The sequence below is a fragment of the Macrobrachium nipponense genome, chromosome 11 (genome assembly GCF_015104395.2).
Source record: "Macrobrachium nipponense isolate FS-2020 chromosome 11, ASM1510439v2, whole genome shotgun sequence".
NCBI lineage: Eukaryota > Metazoa > Arthropoda > Malacostraca > Decapoda > Palaemonidae > Macrobrachium > Macrobrachium nipponense.
The window spans coordinates 93,681,095-93,703,580 of NC_061087.1; the positions used below are offsets into that span (position 1 = coordinate 93,681,095).

Sequence of the window (22,486 nt, forward strand, 5' to 3'; positions counted from 1 at the left end):
TATTATTGCACCAAATTTTAGTATGTTTAGAACTTTAGTGTTTTTTTGGGGGGGAGAGCTTAGTATTCACAGGATTTATTTTTATTCTTTTATTTTGCCATGTTATGAATATTGTTCCCATTTTTATCCTATCAGCTGCCTTACATCTTAAATTGTTGGAGAAAAACTTGTTATATTTGATGTCTTATGACAAATGTTTGTATTAGTCTCTGTTACCTTCTCCCTTAGATCATTCACTACAATATGGAATTGGGTCGAGTGGCTACTCTACTGATTTTCACAGGTCAAACAAGTGACCAGTTCTGACATAATGGTTTTTTTTGTATTGCAATCAATTATAATGAATAAGTTGATAAATATTTCATCCGGTCAACCAAATAGTAACAGATTAAAACAAATCAAGCATGGTGTTAAGAGTATGAAATTTATCTTATCAAAAGGAATGACAAAGAAGTTATTTTTACTTGTCTTAGAATTGGACACTCATTTGACCAAGAGATAGTTTATGAATAGCCCCATGATCAAATCACGTAATGTACAAGATACAAAGTAACAAGTTAAATTTATTATTTGTTAAAAAAGGATATAATCAGTAACAAATGTCAAGTTTTGGAAATCAGATATAGATATTTTGCCAGAATCTCCATCTTTTTCAGGAGTCCATATATCATTTTTTTAAGTTGTATTTTAATTAATAAAATTTAAACTGTTCTTAATAAAGAAGTTCTTCAGGCCATCCCAATGAGAGCTAAATAATTAACTGAGTGGTCTGTTTAAACTGCTTAACAACATTATGGCACTGCACAGTTATCTTGAAACTACTGTATATGTAGTATAAAGTTTGATTTTCTCTATTTTCGTTTTGCATATTGGGAGCTTTCCTAATTAACCATTGAGCTTGTAACATTCAGCTACTCCAACTGGGGTTGCAGGCTGGGTAACAATAATGTAATAATAATAATATTCACCATCATATTATGGTACCTGGTTTGTGATCTCATTCGACCCCCAGTGCATTTTTATTAGTTTCCCTCTCAATTGCCGTTTGTAAATCTTTAGTCAACAGTCCCTTCCCCTTTTACGTAACTTAAATCTGGCATTCTGCAGTTTCCCACATATAACATCTTTCTGAGATAATGACACTACTGACACCAGTAGTGCTTGTAGAATTTGTAACCATTTACAAGATGGGTGCCCATGAACACATTTTAAACTTGCTGCAAGTTTTTTCTATACTGTTGCAAGGTCCATAGTTATCTGCACTTACATTTACAAAATTTAAAAAAAAAATGTGTACCTACATTTTAAACATCCTTTACACATTTTTTGATGTGGCTATATATTTGTGTTGTCCCATAAAAGTTTATCCTTACTGTACTTCTTTTTTCAGTAGTACTTGAACTCCCATTATCAGTTTTTTCTGGTCTACATTTTTCAAATTTTGACAAAAGTAGTTTAATATTTCATCTGCTTGTAATAATGCAATACTGTTCATCAGATTTGTATCTTGTGTTTTTTACCTCTCTAAATTTCTACGAGTGTTCATGGCTGGTTATTACATTAGTTCTATGTATTTAAAAGCAAGCATTATAGTTGAAGGGTACAGGTTTGTACACTTTTCCACATCTTGTATCCATTATTCCTTCTTTTGTATATCCTCTCAGATTCACCATCTGATCATGTAAAGGCTGACCCGTAGGATGCAGATTTGTCCATAGTCCAGATCTTTTATATTAAAAGATTTTTTCAGCCTTACCTTACTTTTAATAATGCAGTACTTTTCATGTGATTAATGTTATCTTGAATTTCTGATGTTTTTCTTTTCCATTTATTCCAAATAGTACTTTGTATTTTAGATGTACTCAATATTTTTTTTATGCTTAATTTGTGGACAATGTTAATTCCTATAATTTATCATTCTAGGTTTTCAGAATCCCTGAGAAAAGTTGTGTCATCTTTCAACACAGCAGTATCATCACTTCACACATTATCTGCAAGTGTAGATGATGTTATATCTAACTTTGGCACTGGAAGGAGCTAGGGCCACAATTTGTTAGTGTTACAATTTAAAAACTTCTTTTTCACCCCTTTTCCAAAGTAATGTGGAAATATATGAAAGGACCATTAGTACCTTCAGTTATATATTTACTTTAATAAGCTTTTGTTTTTTGTTACTGTTTAAGGGAACAAGTTTAATTTTTACTTTGTAATGGTGGTATTTATAAACATCCTGGATGGGATGGTTGTAATTATTGCATATTTCGTTCCTAATGTAGGCCATTTGTGAGGCAAATTGATTTTTTTCCAGTTTTCAGCAACTTTTGTCTTTTCAAGAGAGTTGTTTTTTTTTACTTGGAGCAGTACATGTTTTTTTTTTACTTGGAGCAGTACTAATTTAATGTGCAATATAGTTATTCACTTGATGCAGCACATAAAATGTTACAATATGTTTATTCTTGTTACTGTTGGTATAATTTTTATTTTGTTTTTACAAAGGATTTCATGTGATTCTACTTAATATCACATGGATAATAGTCGTAGTAATCTGTAAATTTCTATCACTTGAAGGACTTGCAATACTTATTCTGTGTTGAAGAGATGTAGTGAAGTATTTTGTTTAGTTGTATTAGACTGACTGCAGAATGATATATGACAACATTAACATAAATAGGTTTGAAGTTCCATTGACTTTCCAGTTATTATTTTATAAATTTTATGGATTTTTGTGACTGACTGAAAGAGGTTTCTTAAAATTAAAACAAATTATTTACATTCCTTTTATTCATGCAACCATTATACATACATTTTGTTCTTCAATTAGAACCATGCCTGAAGAACATAGTAAATAAGATTATTCTTGAAGTGATGCAGCAACATACTCTTTAACTCTTGTTTTAACAGATTCCACACTCTGAGGAGTACCATGAATTTTTTCAAATTCCAGAAACTTCTTGAAAACTGTACGCATTTGTCGCAACCTTAACTTTAAACTGGTCATGCGTTCCAAAACTTGCCTGAAAAGAAGAATAGTACTGTGGATATCCAGAGAAACTGCGATGGAACATCATCTTGTTAAAAATATAAAAGATTGTCAAACTGTATACGAGAGCAATTCATGAACTGGATAATTAATTAAATATTGATGACTACATCAGACTGTTTTTAGAAGAATTTGACCATGTCGGCTGAGTGGAGCTTCAAGGCAGGAAATGAATGCACTCAAGAAATTAACAAAGTGCATGAGAATAAATTGTAAATAGTATACTTTTTTATATACATGTTTGCAATTACTCCAGAAATATTACTATATTAGTTCCTTATTTCATCAATACAGTTTTTTTATAACAAGATAAATTAGTTGGTATTTTTGCATGCTGGGCAAAACCTTCAGTTAACACATCCACCACTCCCCACAACCAGAATACTTATTCAATTCTGTCATTTATGCTCAGTTTGCTGTTATAAGTGCAAAATATTTTTTTGAATATTTTTATACCACTGTTCTTCCTCTTTCCACTTTTAAATTGGCCTATCTTAGTTTGCCAAGTTGGGGGATTACATCAATATAAATATAGCCTGGGGGGTACAGTATTACAGTACTATGTATTAGCGTATGTTATTCTGGCCAGAGACTCGGATGGGTTTTTGGACCTGCAGTATGTATTATCAAAACTTGCCATGGTCAAATTAGTCGAGAACCAAAGGTTCATTGTATATTGTATTCAGTATATAAAAACTTAGAAGAAACTCTTACCTTGCACCTTCTATATCTCCTCTTTTCCACAGCAAATCAACATACACACTCCACATATCCATGCGTTTTGGATAATTGCTCAGTAGGCTCTCAAACATGGTTCGTGCTCTCTCAATCTCCCCAAACTGGAACTCAAGTTGAGCAAACCGATTGATCAAATTCACATCTGTAACAACATTGATCTTTAATTGTACAAAAATATACAGAACATAATTAGTAATTAAAATAAGGTCTGATTCCAAATCACAGAGGAACTAATCTTAAGTATAAATCTGTGCTTTGGTTGCTTACCAGATTAAAGGTAGCAAGCAAATATTCCCAGGATATGAAAACCACCACTCTAGAATGATAAATTCTGTAACAAAGGAATAGCAAAAATGCTTACAATGGGCAACTGCTTATGTCTCACTATTCACAACTAGTTTAAAACTCATTAGAATATAATACTTACGATGACTTTTATGAAGGGACAGTAATGCACGGTCCATATATTTTCGCCCTTCTTCCAACATGTTGTTCTTGAAGAAAAATATACCTGCCTTTATCCAAACATCAAAAGTTTGGCTAAATTTTTTGGTCACTTTGTAATAGGTGTCCTCTGCTTCCTGCAAATTTCAAACCAGAATAACTAATGATGAAGTGTTCAGCAGATATAGTTATGAGCATAACATTCATTCCAATCTCATAATCCTCTATGCCTGACACTTCTGAAAGCACAATATTACTGGTTCATCTGTTGAAGGACACCTAATGACCATTCCTTCTATGGCAATGCAATATTGACAACAAATATCCAGTTACTCCTACATGAATTTAACCCATTGGTCTTTACCTAGGAAGTACCTTTAGTGCCAGCTGGAGTAGGCTATTCTACACAAAAAGGTTGTTTGGTAGTTGCACTACTAGTAGATGGGAGAGGTGAGGGGTACCCTCACCCTTCCAATTGCCGAGTCATGTAACCACTTGCCTTATACCCTTCATTGAGAGCAGTTGCATCATTGCCTTCCTCTGCCCAACTGCTTCCTTGCCATTCTACTTGAGTCTCAGCTTGGTGTTTTCCTTCCTTTTTGTTGACTGAATAATTGTTGTTTATCTGTTCTTGCCTTTGAATAATGCAAAGCCAAGACTCATTTAAGCCTAAACGTAAATTTTGCCCAGTTGTAGGACAGCGACAGTGCAATTGCTTTCTTTCACCCTTTGATGTTGGTCCGCACACTGTTTGCACTAAATGCCACACACTTGTGTGTTCTATGATACTTGCCCCGAGTGTTGCGACTGATCCCCAGAACAATGGATGAGGTTCGCTGAGAAGAGGAAATCCAAGAACACTGCACATCCATTTGGAGGGATAGTCCCCTTGGAGGACTCCAGGTAGCTTGTCTTTTCCCATGCGATTCTGGTTTGCTGCTTCTTTTGGGAGAGAAGTCACTCCATACTCCCCTGGTGCTTTGGCAATGGGGTTTGCATGGAGGAGGGGGACCAGTCTTAATCTCTCAAGGGTTTCTTCCATTTTCTTTTGGGGGGAGGGGGGCCATTCCCTCCCAGGTCAAGGCGAGGAAGCCACCAAATTATCATCTTTCTCAGGTCTAGGGGAGATCAGGAGGACCTGTCAAGATCTGAAGAACCTCTGGCCTTCCCTTGGTCTTCCAGGGAAACCGTCAGTGAGGGGCTTGATCTCGCATCTTAGAGCTGCAAACCAGCCCCCTTCTCTACAGTGGCAGTAACTGGGACTACAGTTTCAGTTATTGGATCTAAGGTCACCACAACTACTATCATGGTTCCTTCGGTTATCCATCTGATCCCATCAATTGATGCACCTTCCGATGTCTTCTGATGCTAATGATCTCCTCCTAGCAGAATTAATAAAAGGTACAAAACTGAGATGAAATCAAAGAAGAGGTCACGTTCTTCTTTGACGTCACCAGTACCTACACCTCCATCTGCTTTCGCCGCCTTCCTTTCTCCTGAGGGTCCCATTAGGCGGCCAGACCCAAAGAGGAAGAACGCCGGGGCACTAGATCGCAATAAATATCCTTCTCCTTCTGAGGTTCTTGTTAGGTGGACAGACCTGAATGGGAGGGGTAGCGGATCTAGTCCGTGAAAAGGTCCACAGAAGAGGCAAGATCATCTCTATAACACTCCCGTCCCAGGACGGGGAACCTGCATCTTAGGAATGTGCCTATCCTTCTCAGGACAGAGGACCAAAGTCTCGGGTGTCTCCATACATCAGAGGCTTGGAAGCAGCTCGCCCTTGGAACAGCCGTGACACGACTGGCACACAGGGCTCCGATAGCAAACACCAGGCATCCCTATTGCCTGGTATAGTTCCTTCTTCTGTAGAGAGCTCCTCAAGGTTCTGACCTGGAGAACCATTCCATCACAGTGGAAAAGTCATTAGGGGTGTGGCCCCCTGCTCCAACGATCCTTGCATACTGGTCTCTACAACCCATGCCCCTGAAAGTCCTAACCCTTGGGCTTCACTGGATGTGCACCTACAAGGGGCGTTCATGCTCCCCGGCCCTGGATACAGACTATAGAGAGAGAGTGTGGGTGTGCAATATGCAAACATTGCCCTAACTCCAGAATCCCCAACCCAGGATGTGGGCCCTATGAGCTGCCCCTTGGTTAGTCAGATTGGGTCCCGAGTAGACGATGCCAACCCTAGGTTCATAAATCAGATATACTATTAAAGGCCTTGGCCTCCAGGACAAGTCCTGCCCCTCATTGGGACAGACCATGCTCTTGCCCTACAGGGCGTGACCCTTCTCCCAGGGGCAGCTCTCGCCCATTCACCTTCATGTGACGGAAGTTCTCCCAGGTCCATGCAGCTGTGATGGTAATTGCTTCATAGCAAAGGAAGATAAAGGAAAGGAGAACGCATTTTCGAGAAGTTCGGCAGTATGGAGGTTTTCGCGCCCGTGTTGGAGGCGCCTTTTTCTCGCGGCTGTTCTGGAATCGTCGGGCGTGTTGTGGAGCGCAAACACGCACGCACCAATGTGTCGGGAGAAATGCTGGGTTTTCTGATGCAATACCTCGTCTAGATTCATCTAGGAGTCCTAGTAAACAGGGGAGTCTGTGACGCTCGCCGTACGCCCCACCCCCAGAATCCCGTATAAATATGACGGAGGAAGTAGCAGCAGTAAGGAGAAGAGAAGAGAGATCGTAAAAGAGAGACTCCAGTTAGTCACAGAGAGATATCCTCAGTAAGAGCCACAGATCAGATTATCAGTGAGAGATCAGCAGCAGCAGAGATCATCCGTGAGATACGAGAAAAAGGAACCAACGAAGGATCAGGAAAAAGTTGTTAGAGAGTTGGTTGGATACTGGTCTAGTCGTCTTCAGGAGTGCACGTCCGTGTTATCTTGACGTCGAGCAGACTTCAGAGAAGAAAAGGTCCTGCTAGAGGTTTTGGTGAGTTCCTGCCTTACAAGTAGACTATTTGCTGCAATACGGAGTCAAGAGGACGTCTGCGATCATCGTTTTCCTTTTGCGAAGCCATCGTTTTGGATTACCAAATTGACTAGCAAGTATTTGAATTGCCTCACTGTTCCCCCAGTTCATGCAGTGTAAGATTCTATCTTTTTATGTAAATAGGAGATACCATTCTGCATTTACCTTTGTTAGTAACCTTGTAAATAAACCTTTGTTGTGTTAGTGTTTCTTTCTATATTCGTATCCCCAGTTTCAACTGTTGGTGTTGAAATGTTTTTTTTTTTAAATTTATTTCATATCGAACCTGAAGCGGACCTCTCTCAGAGGCTGGAACACTGTGTCGACCCTTTCCAGGATATTTCGACACCCTAACATTGTCTCTGAGATCTCAGAGTCCGTAACATTGTGGCGACCATGACAGGATATCAACACTTTAACAGTTTGAAATAGGGAGAATATAGAAAGAATCAGAATGAGTGAGATGGTGAAAGAGTTTATTGAGTCGGGTAAGCTCCTAGGTCTAGAGGGGAATGATCTCCGTGAGTATGTTGAAAGGAAAGAGAGGGAAAAGTATGAGAGAGAAGTAATGAAAATGCAGCAAGAGAGAGAAGCAATGAAAATGCAGCAAGAGAGAGAAGCAATGAAAATGCAGCAAGAGAGAGAAGCAATGAGAATGCAGCAAGAGAGAGAGATGTTGGTAATGTAGCAGGAAGAGAGAGAAAGTATGTATGCATGAGCAGGAAGAGAGAAAGAGCGTATCCATGAGTTGGAAATTGCTCGGTTAAGGCAAAATGCTCATAACAGTCAGACAGGCGAAACTGATAGGTTAGGTTTGAGTGCAGTGCTAAAATTAGTACCAAAGTTTGATGAGGAAGATGTTACGACATATTTCATGTGTTTTGAGAAGTTAATGGAACGAGTAGGTTCTCCTAAAGAAACGTGGACTTTATATTTGCAGTCAGTTTTGAGTGGTAGGGCACTTACTGTGTACAGTTGCATGTCTAAGGAGGAATGTGATAATTACGATATCGTGAAAGAAACTGTTCTTAGCACATATAGGTTAGTACCGGAGGCATACCGTAAGAAATTTAGAAATTTGAGAAAGGATGAAAATATTACGTATGTAGAATACGGTAAGAAGTTAGAAAGGCTGTTTTTTGATTGGTTAACTTCTGCTAAGGTTGAGGATTTTGATGGTTTGAAGAACTTAAGTGTTGTTAGAAAACTTCAAAGATAACGTATCCCCTGAGATTAAACTTTATATAGAGGATAGGCGAGAAGTATCTTTTGCAGGAGCAACTAGGCTAGCTGACGAATATAGTCTAACTCATAATTTGAGTGTTAGTAAGAAACGAAATGATCCTTCATCTGGTAGAGTACAAAGCAGTAAAGGTTTCAGTCCTAGTAATAGCAATGCGAGTAAAAGTGACTATTACTGTTATAGATGCGGAAAACCTGGTCATACGTCTAAGGTTTGTAAGAGTAAAATGGCATATAGTGGCTCAGAATTGACTTGTTTCCGATGTAATGGGAAAGGGCATTTAGCGAGGAATTGTGCAGTACAAAGGAAGGACGGTAAGAAACCAGTATCTCTAGTTAACCTTTCGTTAAGTAGGAATGATGTGATAAGAGAAACTGGGAAAGTTTTTGGTGAATTTCTGTCGGAAGGCGTAGTTTCCTCTCTTGGAGGAGTAAATTCGAGAGAAGTGGTCTTGCTTCGAGACACAGGGGCCGCTGTATCACTGATAAGGAGGGAGTGTGTGCCGAACAGGGCAGAAATCAATATGGAAGAGAAAGTCATGTTAGGTAGATTTCCTAACACTTGTGTTCTTTGTCCTTTGTTGAAGTTGAATTTAGAAAGTCAGGTAGTGCCAGGAGAAGTAAAACTTGCAGTTGTGGACAGTTTGCCCATTGAAGGCGTTGACATTATTGTCAGCAACGACTTAGCTTTATCCAAGAATGTGAATCCTGTTGTGAGGAATATTACAGTGCCTGAAATGGTAGTAACTAGGTCGGGTTTAGATACAGATATAGACTACGGTCATAATTTGTTCGTGGATTCGAACGAGAGTGAGTTTGTGGATTCGAACGTGAGTACGTTCGTGGATTCAAACGAGTGTGATAGAGGTAGCGAGGTTGATCTTGGCATGAGTGTGGCTGAGAGACCTAACTCTTTCGTGTACAGTGATAGCCAAACGGAAGGTGTAGTTGTCGGAAGTAACATAGTAAATGTACAGGTATCTAGTCCTAGTTACGGTGATGAATTAGGCTCTAACGTTTTGGATAAGGATGAGCTAGTCAAGTTGCAGAGAGAGGATGAGACACTAACCCGAATTTTTGAATGAGAGCTGGATGATGATCTCGATGATGTGTGTAAGGAAACTTTTTGTTTAAAGAACGAAGTTTTGTGTCGTTATGTTCGTTTTAAGTCGGGTAGTGAAGGGGGAATCACAGAAAAATTAGTAGTTCCTTGGAAGTTTCGTGAACTAGTTTTGTAGTTAGTACACAATGAGCAAGGACATTTAGGAGTAAATAAAATTTTCAAGTGTATTAGTAGGGCGTACTTTTGGCCTAAGCTGAAAAATGATGTATGTCTTAAGAGGCACGTTTTAAACTCATGAATATCAAATTGCAGGGAAACCGATTCAAGTAATCTCCAGAGTTCCGTTGTGTAATATTTCTTCAGTAGGCGAATCTTTTGATGATGTAATTATAAATATGTTCGGAACTTTGCCTAGAAGTAGTTTAACTAATCTTGATTATTATAAAAACAATTTAAGAGATGTTTGTCAGCTTGCGGAGGAGAACAGAAGCGCTTGGCACTTAGCGAAAGAAAACCCGAACGGAAGTCAAGGGGAAACTGAAGGAAAACCTTATCTTAGAACAAAGGAGAGAAGTTTGTGTGTAAGAGATAAAGTTCTAGTACTAGTCCAGAAAGAAAGTTCTTCTTTATCTCATAATTTCGACGGTCCTTTTTCAGTTTTAGAGAAGAGGGGAAATATACATCATAGAATTAATGTGGGTAAGAGTAGAGCAAAGTCAGTAAATGTAAATTTGCTTCAGAATTATAAACAACGCCCCGTGCCGTGGCCTCCACCCGTGTAACAGTTATTACTAAGTGAGTTTAGTTTTGAGAAAAACACAAGAGATGTTTTAGTATTTATAAGTTTTAATCAGAGTTCAGAAAATGGAAAAAGTAAGAGAGAAGTATAATGTTATAGGAGATAGCCTCTAGAGATTTCTCAGAATGAGTAGCCTAATAACCATTTTCTGTTATCGCACGAGTGAGTGTATGTGTGGAGAAGCGTGCGTGTTTGACTGGATTAAAGCTTTATGCAGAACTGTTCCCTGCTGTTTAATTCTTGTTCCTCTTTAGAAAAAAAAATAAAATCAGTTGATTTCATTTTTTTCTCTTTTGGGGGGGGGGCCTGTGATGGTAATTGCTTCATAGCAAAGGAAGATAAAGGAAAGGAGAACGCATTTTCGAGAAGTTCGGCAGTAAGGAGGTTTTCGCGCCCATGTTGGAGGCGCCTTTTTCTCGCGGCTGTTCTGGAATCGTCGGGCGTGTTGCGGAGCGCAAACACGCGCCAATGTGTCGGGAGAAATGCCGCGTTTTCTGATGCAATACCTCGTCTAGATTCATCTAGGGAGTCCTAGTAAACTCGGACTAGGAGTCTGTGACGCTCGCCGTACGCCCCGCCCCCAGAATGCCATATAAATACGACGGAGGAAGCAGCAGCAGTAAGGAGAAGAGAAGAGAGATTGTAAAAGAGAGACTCCAGTTAGTCAAAGAGAGATATCCTCAGTAAGAGCCACAGATCAGATTATCAGTGAGAGATCAGCAGCAGCAGAGATCATCCGTGAGATACGAGAAAAAGGAACTAACGAAGGATCAGGAAAAAGTTGTTAGAGAGTTGGTTGGATACTGGTCTAGTCGTCTTCAGGAGTGCACGTCCGTGTTATCTTGACGTCGAGCAGACTTCAGAGAAGAAAAGGTCCTGCTAGAGGTTTTGGTGAGTTCCTGCCTTACAAGTAGACTATTTGCTGCAATACGGAGTCAAGAGGAAGTCTGCGATCATCGTTTTCCTTTTGCGAAGCCATCGTTTTGGATTACCAAACAGACTAGCAAGTATTTGAACTGCCTCACTGTTCCCCCAGTTCATGCAGTGTAAGATTCTACCTTTTTATGTAAATAGGAGATACCATTCTGCATTTACCTTTGTTAGTAAGCTTGTAAAAAAACCTTTGTTGTGTTAGTGTTTCTTTCTATATTCGTATCCCCAGTTTCAACTGTTGGTGTTGAAATGTTTTTTTTTTTTAATTTATTTCATATCAAACCTGAAGCGGACCTCTCTCAGAGGCCGTAACACTGTGTCGACCCTTTCCAGGATATTTCGACACTGTAACATTGTCTCTGAGATCGTCAATTCAGTCTGACTGTCGCTCATGGCCTTCCTCTCCTGCTGAAGTTTCGTCTCCAGCAGGTCAACAAAGGGTGCCAGGCTCCTCTCACCTGTTCTTCAACCTCCTGGGGTTGTGTGGGGAACCATGGGAGGGATCATGTGGGTTCTAGTGGAGGTCTTTCACCTTCAGAGAGGGCAACTCAGGAGGAGACCACGACTTAGAAGGAATGGAGGGTCCTCTCCCCAAGGACGGGTATACTTCAGAGCTGCAGAGGTCCTACACTGATATTGTTAAACTGATTCGTCTGTATAACAAATTCAGGGATGAAACCTTGGCTGACAATGGGACTGTTCCTTCAGGCCTCAAAGTCCTAGTAGGGCCTTGAAAGAAATCCTTACCATCTATAGGATTGCCAAGGTCAAAGCTTGCAGAATCAGTCGTAGGTCATGTGAATTCTCTCGTCTCTGGAAGAGAGAATTCACTTCGAGCCAGCCACTCATTTAAGCTGCTTCCTCCACCACTCCCTCAACAGAAGTTTTATAAACCTTCTGAAAGGTCAATCCCGACTGCACAGGTCAACCCAGACTTGCTTTGTCTCAGTCCAGGTCTGTCGTTGAAGTAACTCCGAGCAGAAAAAATCTCCCTCTCGCATCAAGTCTGCAACTTTATCAGCGACTGCTATGGCAGTGTTCCAAGCAGTCTCTTGGATTCACCATTGGTCTACAACAGTCGGTAAGGTTATCACTTCCTTTCCTTCACTCCCCAACAAAGACATGGCTAACCTTAATCGACTCTTCCTGTCTGAAGGTAAGACTATTACTTACCTGGCTATCCAGACAAACCTATGTGCAAACTTGGTACTTAAAGAGGTTAGACGCATCTCTCTGCCGAGTTCTAAAGTTTGTAAGTCCCGAATTGGTCTTAACTGAGAAACGGAACTTTGCTGGGTTCCATGTAGACACCACAGTAGATCAATGACAGGTGGATAACAACAACCACGTCGTCTACTGCACACTGATAAAAGACAGTTGGGCCTTCATGCACCACTGCAGTCTGACCCCAAGTCAGGCTGGTCCTTCGTTTGCAGGTCCCAGGAAACCACAAAATCCTAGGGCCCCTCGCAAGAATACCCAGCCTTTTTCAACCCCCCCTGGGGAAGGGTGCAAGCCAGCAGCCCTTTCGTTCCTCTGGAGGACTTGTTGATTTCAGGTGTGTAGAATCAGAACGACAAGCATTGCACATCAACATCCTGGAACTCGAGGCAGACTTCCTGGCTCTTCAGGGGAGTTCCAGGATCGAGTACTAGGCCATTTTGTGGTACTAATGAGCAACAATACCATGGTAGTGGCATACGTCAACAAGCAAGGGGGACTCGTGGCTTGCCAGCTTCATCAGTTGATGGTACAATTGCGCGAGTGGGCAATAGCACACTCAGTGGATTTGTCAGCCAGATGATCCCAAGCAAAAAGAGTGAGTGGCAGACAAACTCAGCTGTTAGGGTCAAGGGATAGGGACAGAATAGTCCTTGCAACCAGATGTTGTGGAAAGGTTGTTCAATCTTTGGGGACGACCAGTAATAGACCTCTCTGCAACACAGCCCAACAGGAAGTTGCAAGTATTTTGTTCAGTCGTTTGGATCCCTGGGTTGTGGCAGAGGATGCCTTGCAGCACCTGTGGGACAATCATGACACATATGCTTTTTCTCCATTCTGTCTTATTCATCAAGTGATCAACAGGGTAATGATCACTGTGAATCTCAGAATGGCCACATGCTGAGCAGCAGCCAGGCCTGCTGGCTCTGCCATCTGAGGACAGAGAGAAATCCCCCCATGGCACAACTTTCTCTGCCAACCTCATGTAAGAGGTTCCACCAGTCCGAAGAGTCCTTATCCCTTCACAGCTGGAGACCATGCAGTGTCTCCTATGAACAAGAAGCTGTTCTCGTCAAACAGCAACGGAGATGTCTGGATATCTTCAGAAATCCTCTGCGGATGTCCACCAAGGGAAACGGGCCATCTTTTGTGGTTGGTCTCGCAAAAGGGGTTCCTCTCTGGTCGGAGCTACTATTCAGCAAGTATTGGACTTTCTGGTCTTCCTTCACTGAGAGAAGCATCTCTCTCTCTCTCTCTCTCGCCAATTAAGGGCTACAGAGCCACACTTGTTCATATACGAAACAAACCTTCGGTCTAAACATTAGGATAAATACTCAGCGCCAGCTGGAAACCAGTAAAGTTTAAAATAATTGTGTACGCAAGGGACTATTGGCATCTGTGCTTGGTCACGAGACATGTGAGGCCACCCACATATCCCTTATTAACTTGTGACCCCATTAGTTATTTTCTTACCGCCTTTAAGTGAGGACGGTCTTTGCTGCATCCTTTTAAAGCCGGTTTAGTTTGCCCCCTGTTGTTTTCAATTTGTTGTTTGGAATTCCCGGGTATGTGAACATGAAGCCTTCTCATGCTGCAAGACTTACTGGATATCACAAGAAGCAGATAAACACCCTGTTATTTTCTTCGACGGTTTCGACGTCGAAGTACTCATCGAGTAGTAAGTCGTAGGTGAAGAAACTCTTAAGGTACGGTTAATTCGTTACCTGTGCTTGGGAATATCACATATTCATATGGATTGCCTGTAATCCAAAGCTTTGATGTATCTGGATGTGCTTTGGGACCTGTGGGGAGAGGCGGGCATCGTCATCTTGTTTTCGTTCCAGATACGTGGGTAGAGAGGATGCAGGTATGCAGTCGGTGTTAGGCTCATCAGGAGAACCAACCCAAAAGGACAGTTGGTTTGATGTATAATGTCATGTTGCCATCCAGGATCCCACGTGATGGATGTTCCTTTTATCCTGACATGCACTGGATGGCGGTCGGATGCGTCGCCATCTGTAAAGACAGCCTTTAATGTCAGGTTGCTATGACTACGAGAATAACATCAACAGCCTTGCGCTTCTGGTAAGGTGCTGGCTTCGCATTAAAGTTGCTCAGTGACGTCATAAACATGGCAACTGCCATGACGTCTCTTCACAGCTGCAGCCTACACGAAGGCATGCTTCCATTTTCATTTCGAGGTACAAGAGTACTTTACAACTATGCTTTCGGATGGGAGGTTTTTAATGCATATTGTTTTTGAGAGAAATCACAAGCGTTAGGAGATATAAGTCACATAATGGAAAAGACACAAGTCTTTCCTCTGTATCCTTCCGCTGAGGCGTCAAGCTTAGGTGACTGGCTTTGATGCCAATGTGTTCTCCTGCCAATCCTGGAAAAAAAATAGGGATTTCATAGCTGATCCTCAAGCCAAGAGGAGAAGTTTCTTCTCCATCTTCGAGCCAGGATTGTTACATCACTATTATATGAAAGCACAAAAAGTAGTTGTAATTGTCGAACAAAAGAATGATGGAAAGTTAATCTAGTGTGGCTGCTGTGAAGAGTTGGAAAGGCTAGAATCAGGGACTTCGTGACTGATCCTCGTGCCAAGAGGAGAATAATTTCTTCTTCATCTTCGAGCCAGGACTGTCACATCCTTGTAAAGTAGAAATGCCACAGAAGGTTGGGTCTCTTGATCTTGGCTGCAAGAGTACCATAAACAGCCTCATGCTTCCATCAAGCATGTTGACGTCATAGCCAAGACCACTTGCATATGGCGGTAGTCATGACGTCACACCCTACTATTCTCGATTTACTTTGCTGCCTCCAGAACCTAGTACGCTTTTTGACTCATTGGTACACACAGTAATGAAGAATAAACAGGATCTAAGGTTAAAATGGCTAAGTAAGACAAAAAGAAAAGGCGTGATTCGTCTTCTTCTCTAGATGGTGTCATAACTAAGTTCGATGGCATCACTGAGTGTACCAGTCAAGCGTTGGAGGTTACGGGATTTCGTGACTGATCCTTGGGACAAGAGGAGAAGAGTAAATTCTTCTTCATCTTCGAACCAGGACTGTCACAGCCCAATCAGCAAGAAAATCAAGAAGTCAGTGGCTGGTAAGCTCAAAGCAATCAGACGAAGCCGTTTACAAGAGTCCGAACAAGCAAAAACGTCGACGGTCGCTGGGCTAGCGGCCAACGTGGAGTTGCCAGTGGTGACTACAAAGAATCTAAGAGAGACTACAATGCCGTGGCTTAACTTGATACATACGCCGATGCTTTTACAAACGTTTTCCATGGAATCTAGTTGTCAGAGTAATAAAATATGATAAAATTGCTCTTATATTTGTATAGAGGATTGCAATGACTATAATATTTTCAAGATCGAGCTATCAGCGGACATTAAAAGATCAAAGGTGCCGAGGCCGTATGGTTGGACGACCATGACGCATGCTAATAGATACCTTCTCAAATCCTACTGGCTAGTGGCTATTCGGGATTGAGCCATCAGTGGCCATTAAAGATCAAAGGTGCCGTGGCCGTATGGTCAGAAGGCCATGACATATGCAAATAGATACCTTCTCAGATCCTACTGACTATTCAAGATCGAGCCATCAGTGGCCATTAAAGATCAAAAGTGCTGCAGCCGTATGGTCGGACGGCCATGACGCACCCGGACGTTTGTCAGAGGGTAGGAGTGAATTAATGTCTCCTGTGGCTGAACACAGTGCGTTAGAACCGGAGGGAAGAGAAACCAAGAGTTTCTTGTCTTTGTATGAGGTGATGATTGATTAGATTAGTCAATTCAATAACCTTTCAGGGAGCATGGAGACACCTGCCAGCATGTTTCCCCCTTGGATTGACATGGTGTTTGGTTTGAAAAAGGATATGAAAGTGTATGAATTACCTTGTTCTAGTCATGTAGAGTCCATTTTACAACACGTAAAATGCACGGATTGATAGAAGGATATGGATACCTCTTAGTAATCGTATGCAGCCTGAATGGTGGGAAGTAGCATACTTTGGGTTGACTTCAGAAAACTTCAAGCCTTTACAGGTAAGGAGAATTCCCATGTTTTATATACTTGTTGGTATAAGCTGGTTTCTTCCTATAAGAATATTGACCAAACGCTTTGACTCTTACACAGGTAGTTAAAGCTAATCGAAAGCTTGGTTCCTTCGAAAGTACGGTAGAATCATTCTTCTTAATGAAATCGAATGGGAACATAAGTCGAAAGGAAGAGGTGAATGTCATTCTTTCGTCACTTGAGGTAGCCAAGCCTAAGTAGAGCACTTGTAACCTAAGATGCTATAGCCAGGATAATTGGGTCATACCTTTTAGCCTAACAAGTGGTTATATTCGTTGCCTATTCCAGCCAGTTCGAGTCTACTGCTACTATCTTAGTTATTCTGAGTAGTAGTTCTTAGCTTAGACTGTCCGAACTAACTGGTTGGGTATGCATGTGCTGGCTTGGACCAAATAATGGTTGTGGTTTGGCTTTCGAACCTGCATTTACTATCTTAGATTAGTCTGCATGGTACAATTCTTAGCTTAGCCGGGTCTGCTTAGCCTAACTCAATAGGTTAGGTGGTTCCGACATACATGTCAACTTAGCCTAACAGTGGGTTGATGACTTAACATGATCTGCTTGCTTGAACATGCCCGTACTATCTTAGGTTGGGCGAATTAGTAAGGTTATAAGTATAGCCGAGCAGACTAGTGCCTAGGCTACCCATTCGAAACTTTTACCACCTCAGCCTAGAAGGTTGTGGTTGTAGCCAAGCATGGATAGCCCAAACTTTCTTGAATGGCTTTACCCTAACCTAAGTCATTTAGTTTCTAGATTAAGCTAGTCTATACTAGCCTAGCCTAGTTAAGTGTACATCTTGGATGGACTTAACCTACCCTAAGTGATGGAGGAGTTAGCCTAGCCTAATTGGAAGTGTTAACATAGCCTAACCTAACCAAACCAGGGTCCTAGCCTAATTGGAAGAGTTAACATAGCCTAACCTAACCAAACCAGGGTCCTAGCCTAATTGGAGGGGTTAACATAGCCTAACCTAACCAAGCCAGGGTCAACCTGGTCTTGCCAACTTAAAATAAGTTAGTCAATTCGTAATTGACTATACCTACTTAGACTAGTCCAAGTGGTTGTTGGCTAGGTTAACCTGGAATCTGCAAATGGGTCTCTTCCATATTGGTCTAGTTTCTATATTGAAGTCATGAACCTAACATAGAGGGTTCAAGCTTCAGTTGGCTAGAGCAAGGCATTAGTACCTCATCATATCTGGAAGGGGAAAGTGTGGAGTTTCCCATTCTTCAAGAGTGAGGTAGGGTGAAGTGACGTTGGGTACAATTCTGGGCTAGGTTACTCGAGAATAGCACCATGATGGTTTCTGGCAATATAGGATTTCCCTTTGGAGGGTAGCATATTGAACATATGCCCGTATATTGTAACAGGTCACTGCATAAGGTGTTTCGTGGTTGGGATCTTAGTTTTTACAAAAACACCTAGCTGTTTAATAGCTCTCCTAGGGCTGAGGGCTGACCTGAAGGATTGGATATTTTTTACGTGGCTAGGAACCAATCGGTCACCTAGCAACAGGACCTGCAGCTTATTGTAGGATCCGAACCATACTATATCGATAAATTATTTTCTATCACCAGAAATAAGTTCTCTGATTCCGCGTTGGCAGAGATGGGAGTAGGACCTCGGACCACCGGTTTGGCAGGTGATTGCACAAACCACTCGTCCAGAGAGGAACTCGTATAATGGAAAAACCATTTAATAGCTGTCTCAGGGGTTTCATTCTTCGAGGAGCCTGAGGATTCCATTTGCGATACTGGGAACATCCTGGAGGTTACACAAACTCTAGGTTCTACCTGTTCCACCATGTCCCGGACGGAAGGATGGGTTCCAGTAATTAAGGAGGACCCAGGATGAGTGACTGATAAAGTTTAACATAGCACAATCATCGCTACCAGGTTTGTGTGGAGAAGAAGCACCACCGATAGGTAGAATAAATATCTCAAGGTCTGGAGGTTGACCAGTAATCCCTTTCGAACTAACAGTTCTCAGTTTTTGGGTGTAGAGTGTCATCTTGGACGTAACACGACTCCAAAGGTCGTTAGCTCACATATACAGAATGACTCTTTGGCCGTGACTGCCTGTATAGTGAACGTTTCTGTCCATTAAAGGCATTCGGTCAGTAGACAATGATCTGGTGGAGAGGTTGTCAGAACAGAGGGAAGAATCTCTGTAATTACATGTTTACATGCATGGTGATATACATTGGACTGGTGATTGGGCATGTGAATATCGCTTCACACTGACTAATATTCAGATGAATCAGGAGCAGTGAACTTGATGGGGCACATAAGAACTCCAATCTGATAAGTGAAAACATACTCTGTATCAGAGTAGCCTTGACGGACTACCACCAGGCATATACATCAGTCACGTTACAGGAAACTGACCGTGGATGGGGGGTCTTCCTCTAACCTTGGTAGAGTGGGAGTACTCAATAATCAGGATTTTGATGTAGACTCAAAAGTAGTCCAGAACATCAGTTCCAGTTGGCCCTGGAATCCGGGATAATGAGTCAATGCAGCACAGGTCATGATGACAGATACATTTCTTAGTCATGCTCAGTACGGTGTGAGTATGTGTGAGGAACCTTCAGCATGGCCGGCTTTAACTTGTCAAAGTACTCTGTGGTTATAGAAAGAACTAAGTCACCTAGAACATTAAGGTGGTAGACGTAAAGGAACAGGCCAAACAGAGGCGATCGGTAAAGCCTACTCCTTGTTTGTCAAGTAGTACCAATGTGGTTATACAGAAGAGAAGGTCATCAGAGGAATATGGGCCTCCTGGCATTTAAGAACATATCTGTTAAAATGATCGTGACGGTTGGTCTGTGACTGTATTGAAGCTCAAAACTGAGCAATTTTAAGGAGGTGTCTGTCTGTTCATTGAAATTTGAGAGTGGGTTCTTTGTTATGAAAACCTCTTTCAATTCCTATATACTAATATCTATATATATATATATATATATATATATATATATATATCTATATATATAAGGTTGCCCAGAGGTCCTTGGATACAATTTCCTTGGGTCCTTTGTTGGCTGCTCAACAAAAGGTGTAACTCATCCAGTACCCCTGGCGGGTCAGTTGGTATCTTGTGTAAGATGATGGTATGAATATGAAATGGAGGAGTTAACTGGCCTCTTTCCTTTTCAAATTTCTGTCTCCTTCTTAACTTAGGGCAGTGTGGATGAATTGGTTTGTTAGGGGAACAGATCTTCTTATCTTCCTCGGATGCAATGAACTATGACATTGTGTAAAAACCCAGAAGTCTGACTCTATGATATTCATATATGTCTTAGATTTGGAAATACTGGTCAGTTGTTTCGTAGAATTCTGGTATTCAGAAAACTGATCAAAGGTGGCAAACTCCCAGTTGGTAAATAGTACTTCCCTCCCACCAAGAGTAAGTCTATCCTAATGTTAAGACCGAAGGTTTATTTCGTATGTGAACAAATGGCAAATTTGTAACAAATTTGTATTTTTCATAACTTACAAACCTGAGGTCTTAACATACAAAGGCCCACCTCTAACCACCCATCTATCAACTAACCTGGGTTGGAAGAATAACTAACAGGGTCACGAGTTAATGAGGGGTATGTGGGTGGCCCCACATGTCTCGTGACCAAGCATAGATGCCAATAGTCCCTTGCGTACACAATTATTTTAAACTTTACCGGTTTCCAGCTGGCGCTGAGTATTTATCCTAATGTTAAGATCTCAGGTTTGTAAGTTATGAAAAATACAAATTAGTTACAAATTTGTCATATTTCTCTTGCCCTCTTGGGAGATTTCTATGCTGATGAGAAGCTTGAAAAGTCTTGCCCTCCCACAGAAATCAGGCCCCCTGAGTGGGATGTGAAGTGGGATGTGACTCGTGTCCTTTGGAACTTGACTCGTGTACCTTGCAAGCCTCTACGAGAGTCGTCAGACAGGGATCTGACACTCAAGACTGTATTTCTGCTTGCCCCACCATTGATGAAGAGAATAGGCAAACTTCATGCTCTTTCTTACAATGTTAAACACTCAAGGGGATGGGAATCTATTTGGCTAGAATTTATCCCAGAATTCATGGCAAAGACTCAGAACCCAGGGTCCCTCACGCCAGATTCGAGCCCTTTTCAATCCCCTCCGTACCGGACTTTGTTGGTAATGAGCCAGAAGAGATGCTACTATGTCCAATCAGAGTGCTATGGCGCCATCTTAAAAGGACTGCAGCTCAAGCCTGAGTTTCGACAACTTTTTGTTACCACTGGCAAGACCAAGAACACAATATCTATCTGGCTTTGTGAAACCATTAAACGGATATACGCATCATCAAACGAGGACTTGATCATGTTTTGGCCCAGAGCTCATGAAGTTAAGGGCATTGCAACCTCCCTCACATTCAAGAAGAATCAGTCTGTATATCAGGTGCTGAGAGCAAGAGTGTGGTCTTGTCAAATGACATTCACCTCCTACGTGAGGGACATTGCCCATAGGTCCTTGGACACTTTTTCCTTCGGTCCTGTGGTGGCTACTCAACAAGTTATGTAGCTCATCCAGTTGCCCTTGCAGGACAGGTAGCATCTGTTCTAAGATGTACGGTAATACAAGTGAAAGTGTGTGTGACTGGCCTCCCTCCTTTATCCTTCTTGTACCTTCCTCTTGCGACAGGCAGAGGATAGGTTCCTAGACAGTCATACGCTGGACGGATACAGATGCTAGTGAGTGATCAGCCTTTCTATTTTTTCATGGTTATGACCTAATGGAAGCAAATCCCACCTTCTCTCTAGCAAGGGGAGAGAGGGACGGGCAATAAAACTAACCTATTACTTAGCTTTATTGTCTCCAACACAATGTTCTTCATATTCTTTTCAAAGTAATGGTGTTTTCAAACCCATAACATATGTTGAAAAGCCCAGAAGTCTGCAGTCCAGCACACTTTTCCTCCTCTGATCAGAGGCATGGCACTGATTCCTTTTGCTTGACATTACACCACCAGGAAAGAGTCCTAGGTGAGGCAAACCCAGTCGGTAAGGAAGGCTAGTCATAAAGATCAATTAATAAGTCTTACTATGTAAAGACCTATGGTTTGTATTCGTGTAGGAATAAATGACAAATTTTAAAAGTAATTTGTTTTTTTCCTAATATACAAACCGAGGTCTTTACATAAACTGCCCACCTCCAGCCACCCCTCATTCATTTAACTGAGCTATTAGGCAAGTGGTTACACGACTCAGCGAAGGGAGTGGTGAGGGTACCCCTCACCTCTCCCACCAGTGTGGGAAAAACTGAACAACCTTGCCTAGAATAGCCTGCTCCAGCTTGTGCTGAAGATGATTCCTGTGTAAATTACTTTAAAATTTGTCATTTTTGGAAATAAATCAGTGAAAAATATTTTGTCGGTGAAAAATATTTTGTCAGAAGTGTTCAACAGAAATGGTTATGAGCATAACATTCATTTCAATCTCATAAACCTCTACACATAAAACATGAGCACTAGGGAGCTAAATTACTTTAACTGGATTCCTGAGCCATGGCTGAGGTAAAAGAAATAATCCCTTAATCCAGCAAGGGTTGATGGTCTCTGCTTTCTTGAATCATTTAGGTCATTGTTTACTCAATAAAAAAAAAAAAAATTATTCTTTAGTCTGGCTCTACATTTTAACTTATTCCAATTATAATATTTTTAACAAGCTAATTTGATTAATAAAATTTAAATTTTATTATTAATGAAGATAAATACTATGGACCAACCCTTTAATAGCTAATTATATAAATTTCCATAATAAAATTATCTGGATACTAATATCTCCTTGCAAGATTCATCCCAAATAAAATTAACTTTGGTCAGGTTCCACTACTTAATTAGTGCACTGCATATATGCTCAGTAATTCAACCAATGACATTTGAAGGCATAAGCATTTCATATTTTTTGCGTACACATGCA

The 22,486-nt window shown here is 41.2% G+C and overlaps 2 protein-coding genes across 6 annotated transcripts in view; one reads left to right on the forward strand and one right to left on the reverse strand.

Annotated features, from left to right (window-relative positions):
* The window catches only part of LOC135207355 (uncharacterized), a 316,324-nt gene extending 313,554 nt beyond the window's left edge, over positions 1–2,770 (forward strand). For all 4 annotated transcript variants that reach the window (XM_064239086.1, XM_064239094.1, XM_064239106.1 and 1 more), the window contains one exon: positions 1,924–2,770. In XM_064239086.1, coding sequence (XP_064095156.1) covers positions 1,924–2,041 — 118 coding nt within the window. In that variant the 3' untranslated portion in view covers positions 2,042–2,770. The remainder of the gene's footprint in view (positions 1–1,923) is intronic.
* Positions 2,764–22,486, reverse strand: part of LOC135207379 (protein RRP5 homolog) — a 150,189-nt gene continuing 130,466 nt past the window's right edge. For both annotated transcript variants that reach the window (XM_064239118.1, XM_064239111.1), the window contains exons 13-15: positions 4,206–4,359; positions 3,755–3,920; positions 2,764–3,014 (exon numbers count right to left, since the gene is read on the reverse strand). In XM_064239118.1, coding sequence (XP_064095188.1) covers positions 2,852–3,014; positions 3,755–3,920; positions 4,206–4,359 — 483 coding nt within the window. In that variant the 3' untranslated portion in view covers positions 2,764–2,851. The remainder of the gene's footprint in view (positions 3,015–3,754; positions 3,921–4,205; positions 4,360–22,486) is intronic.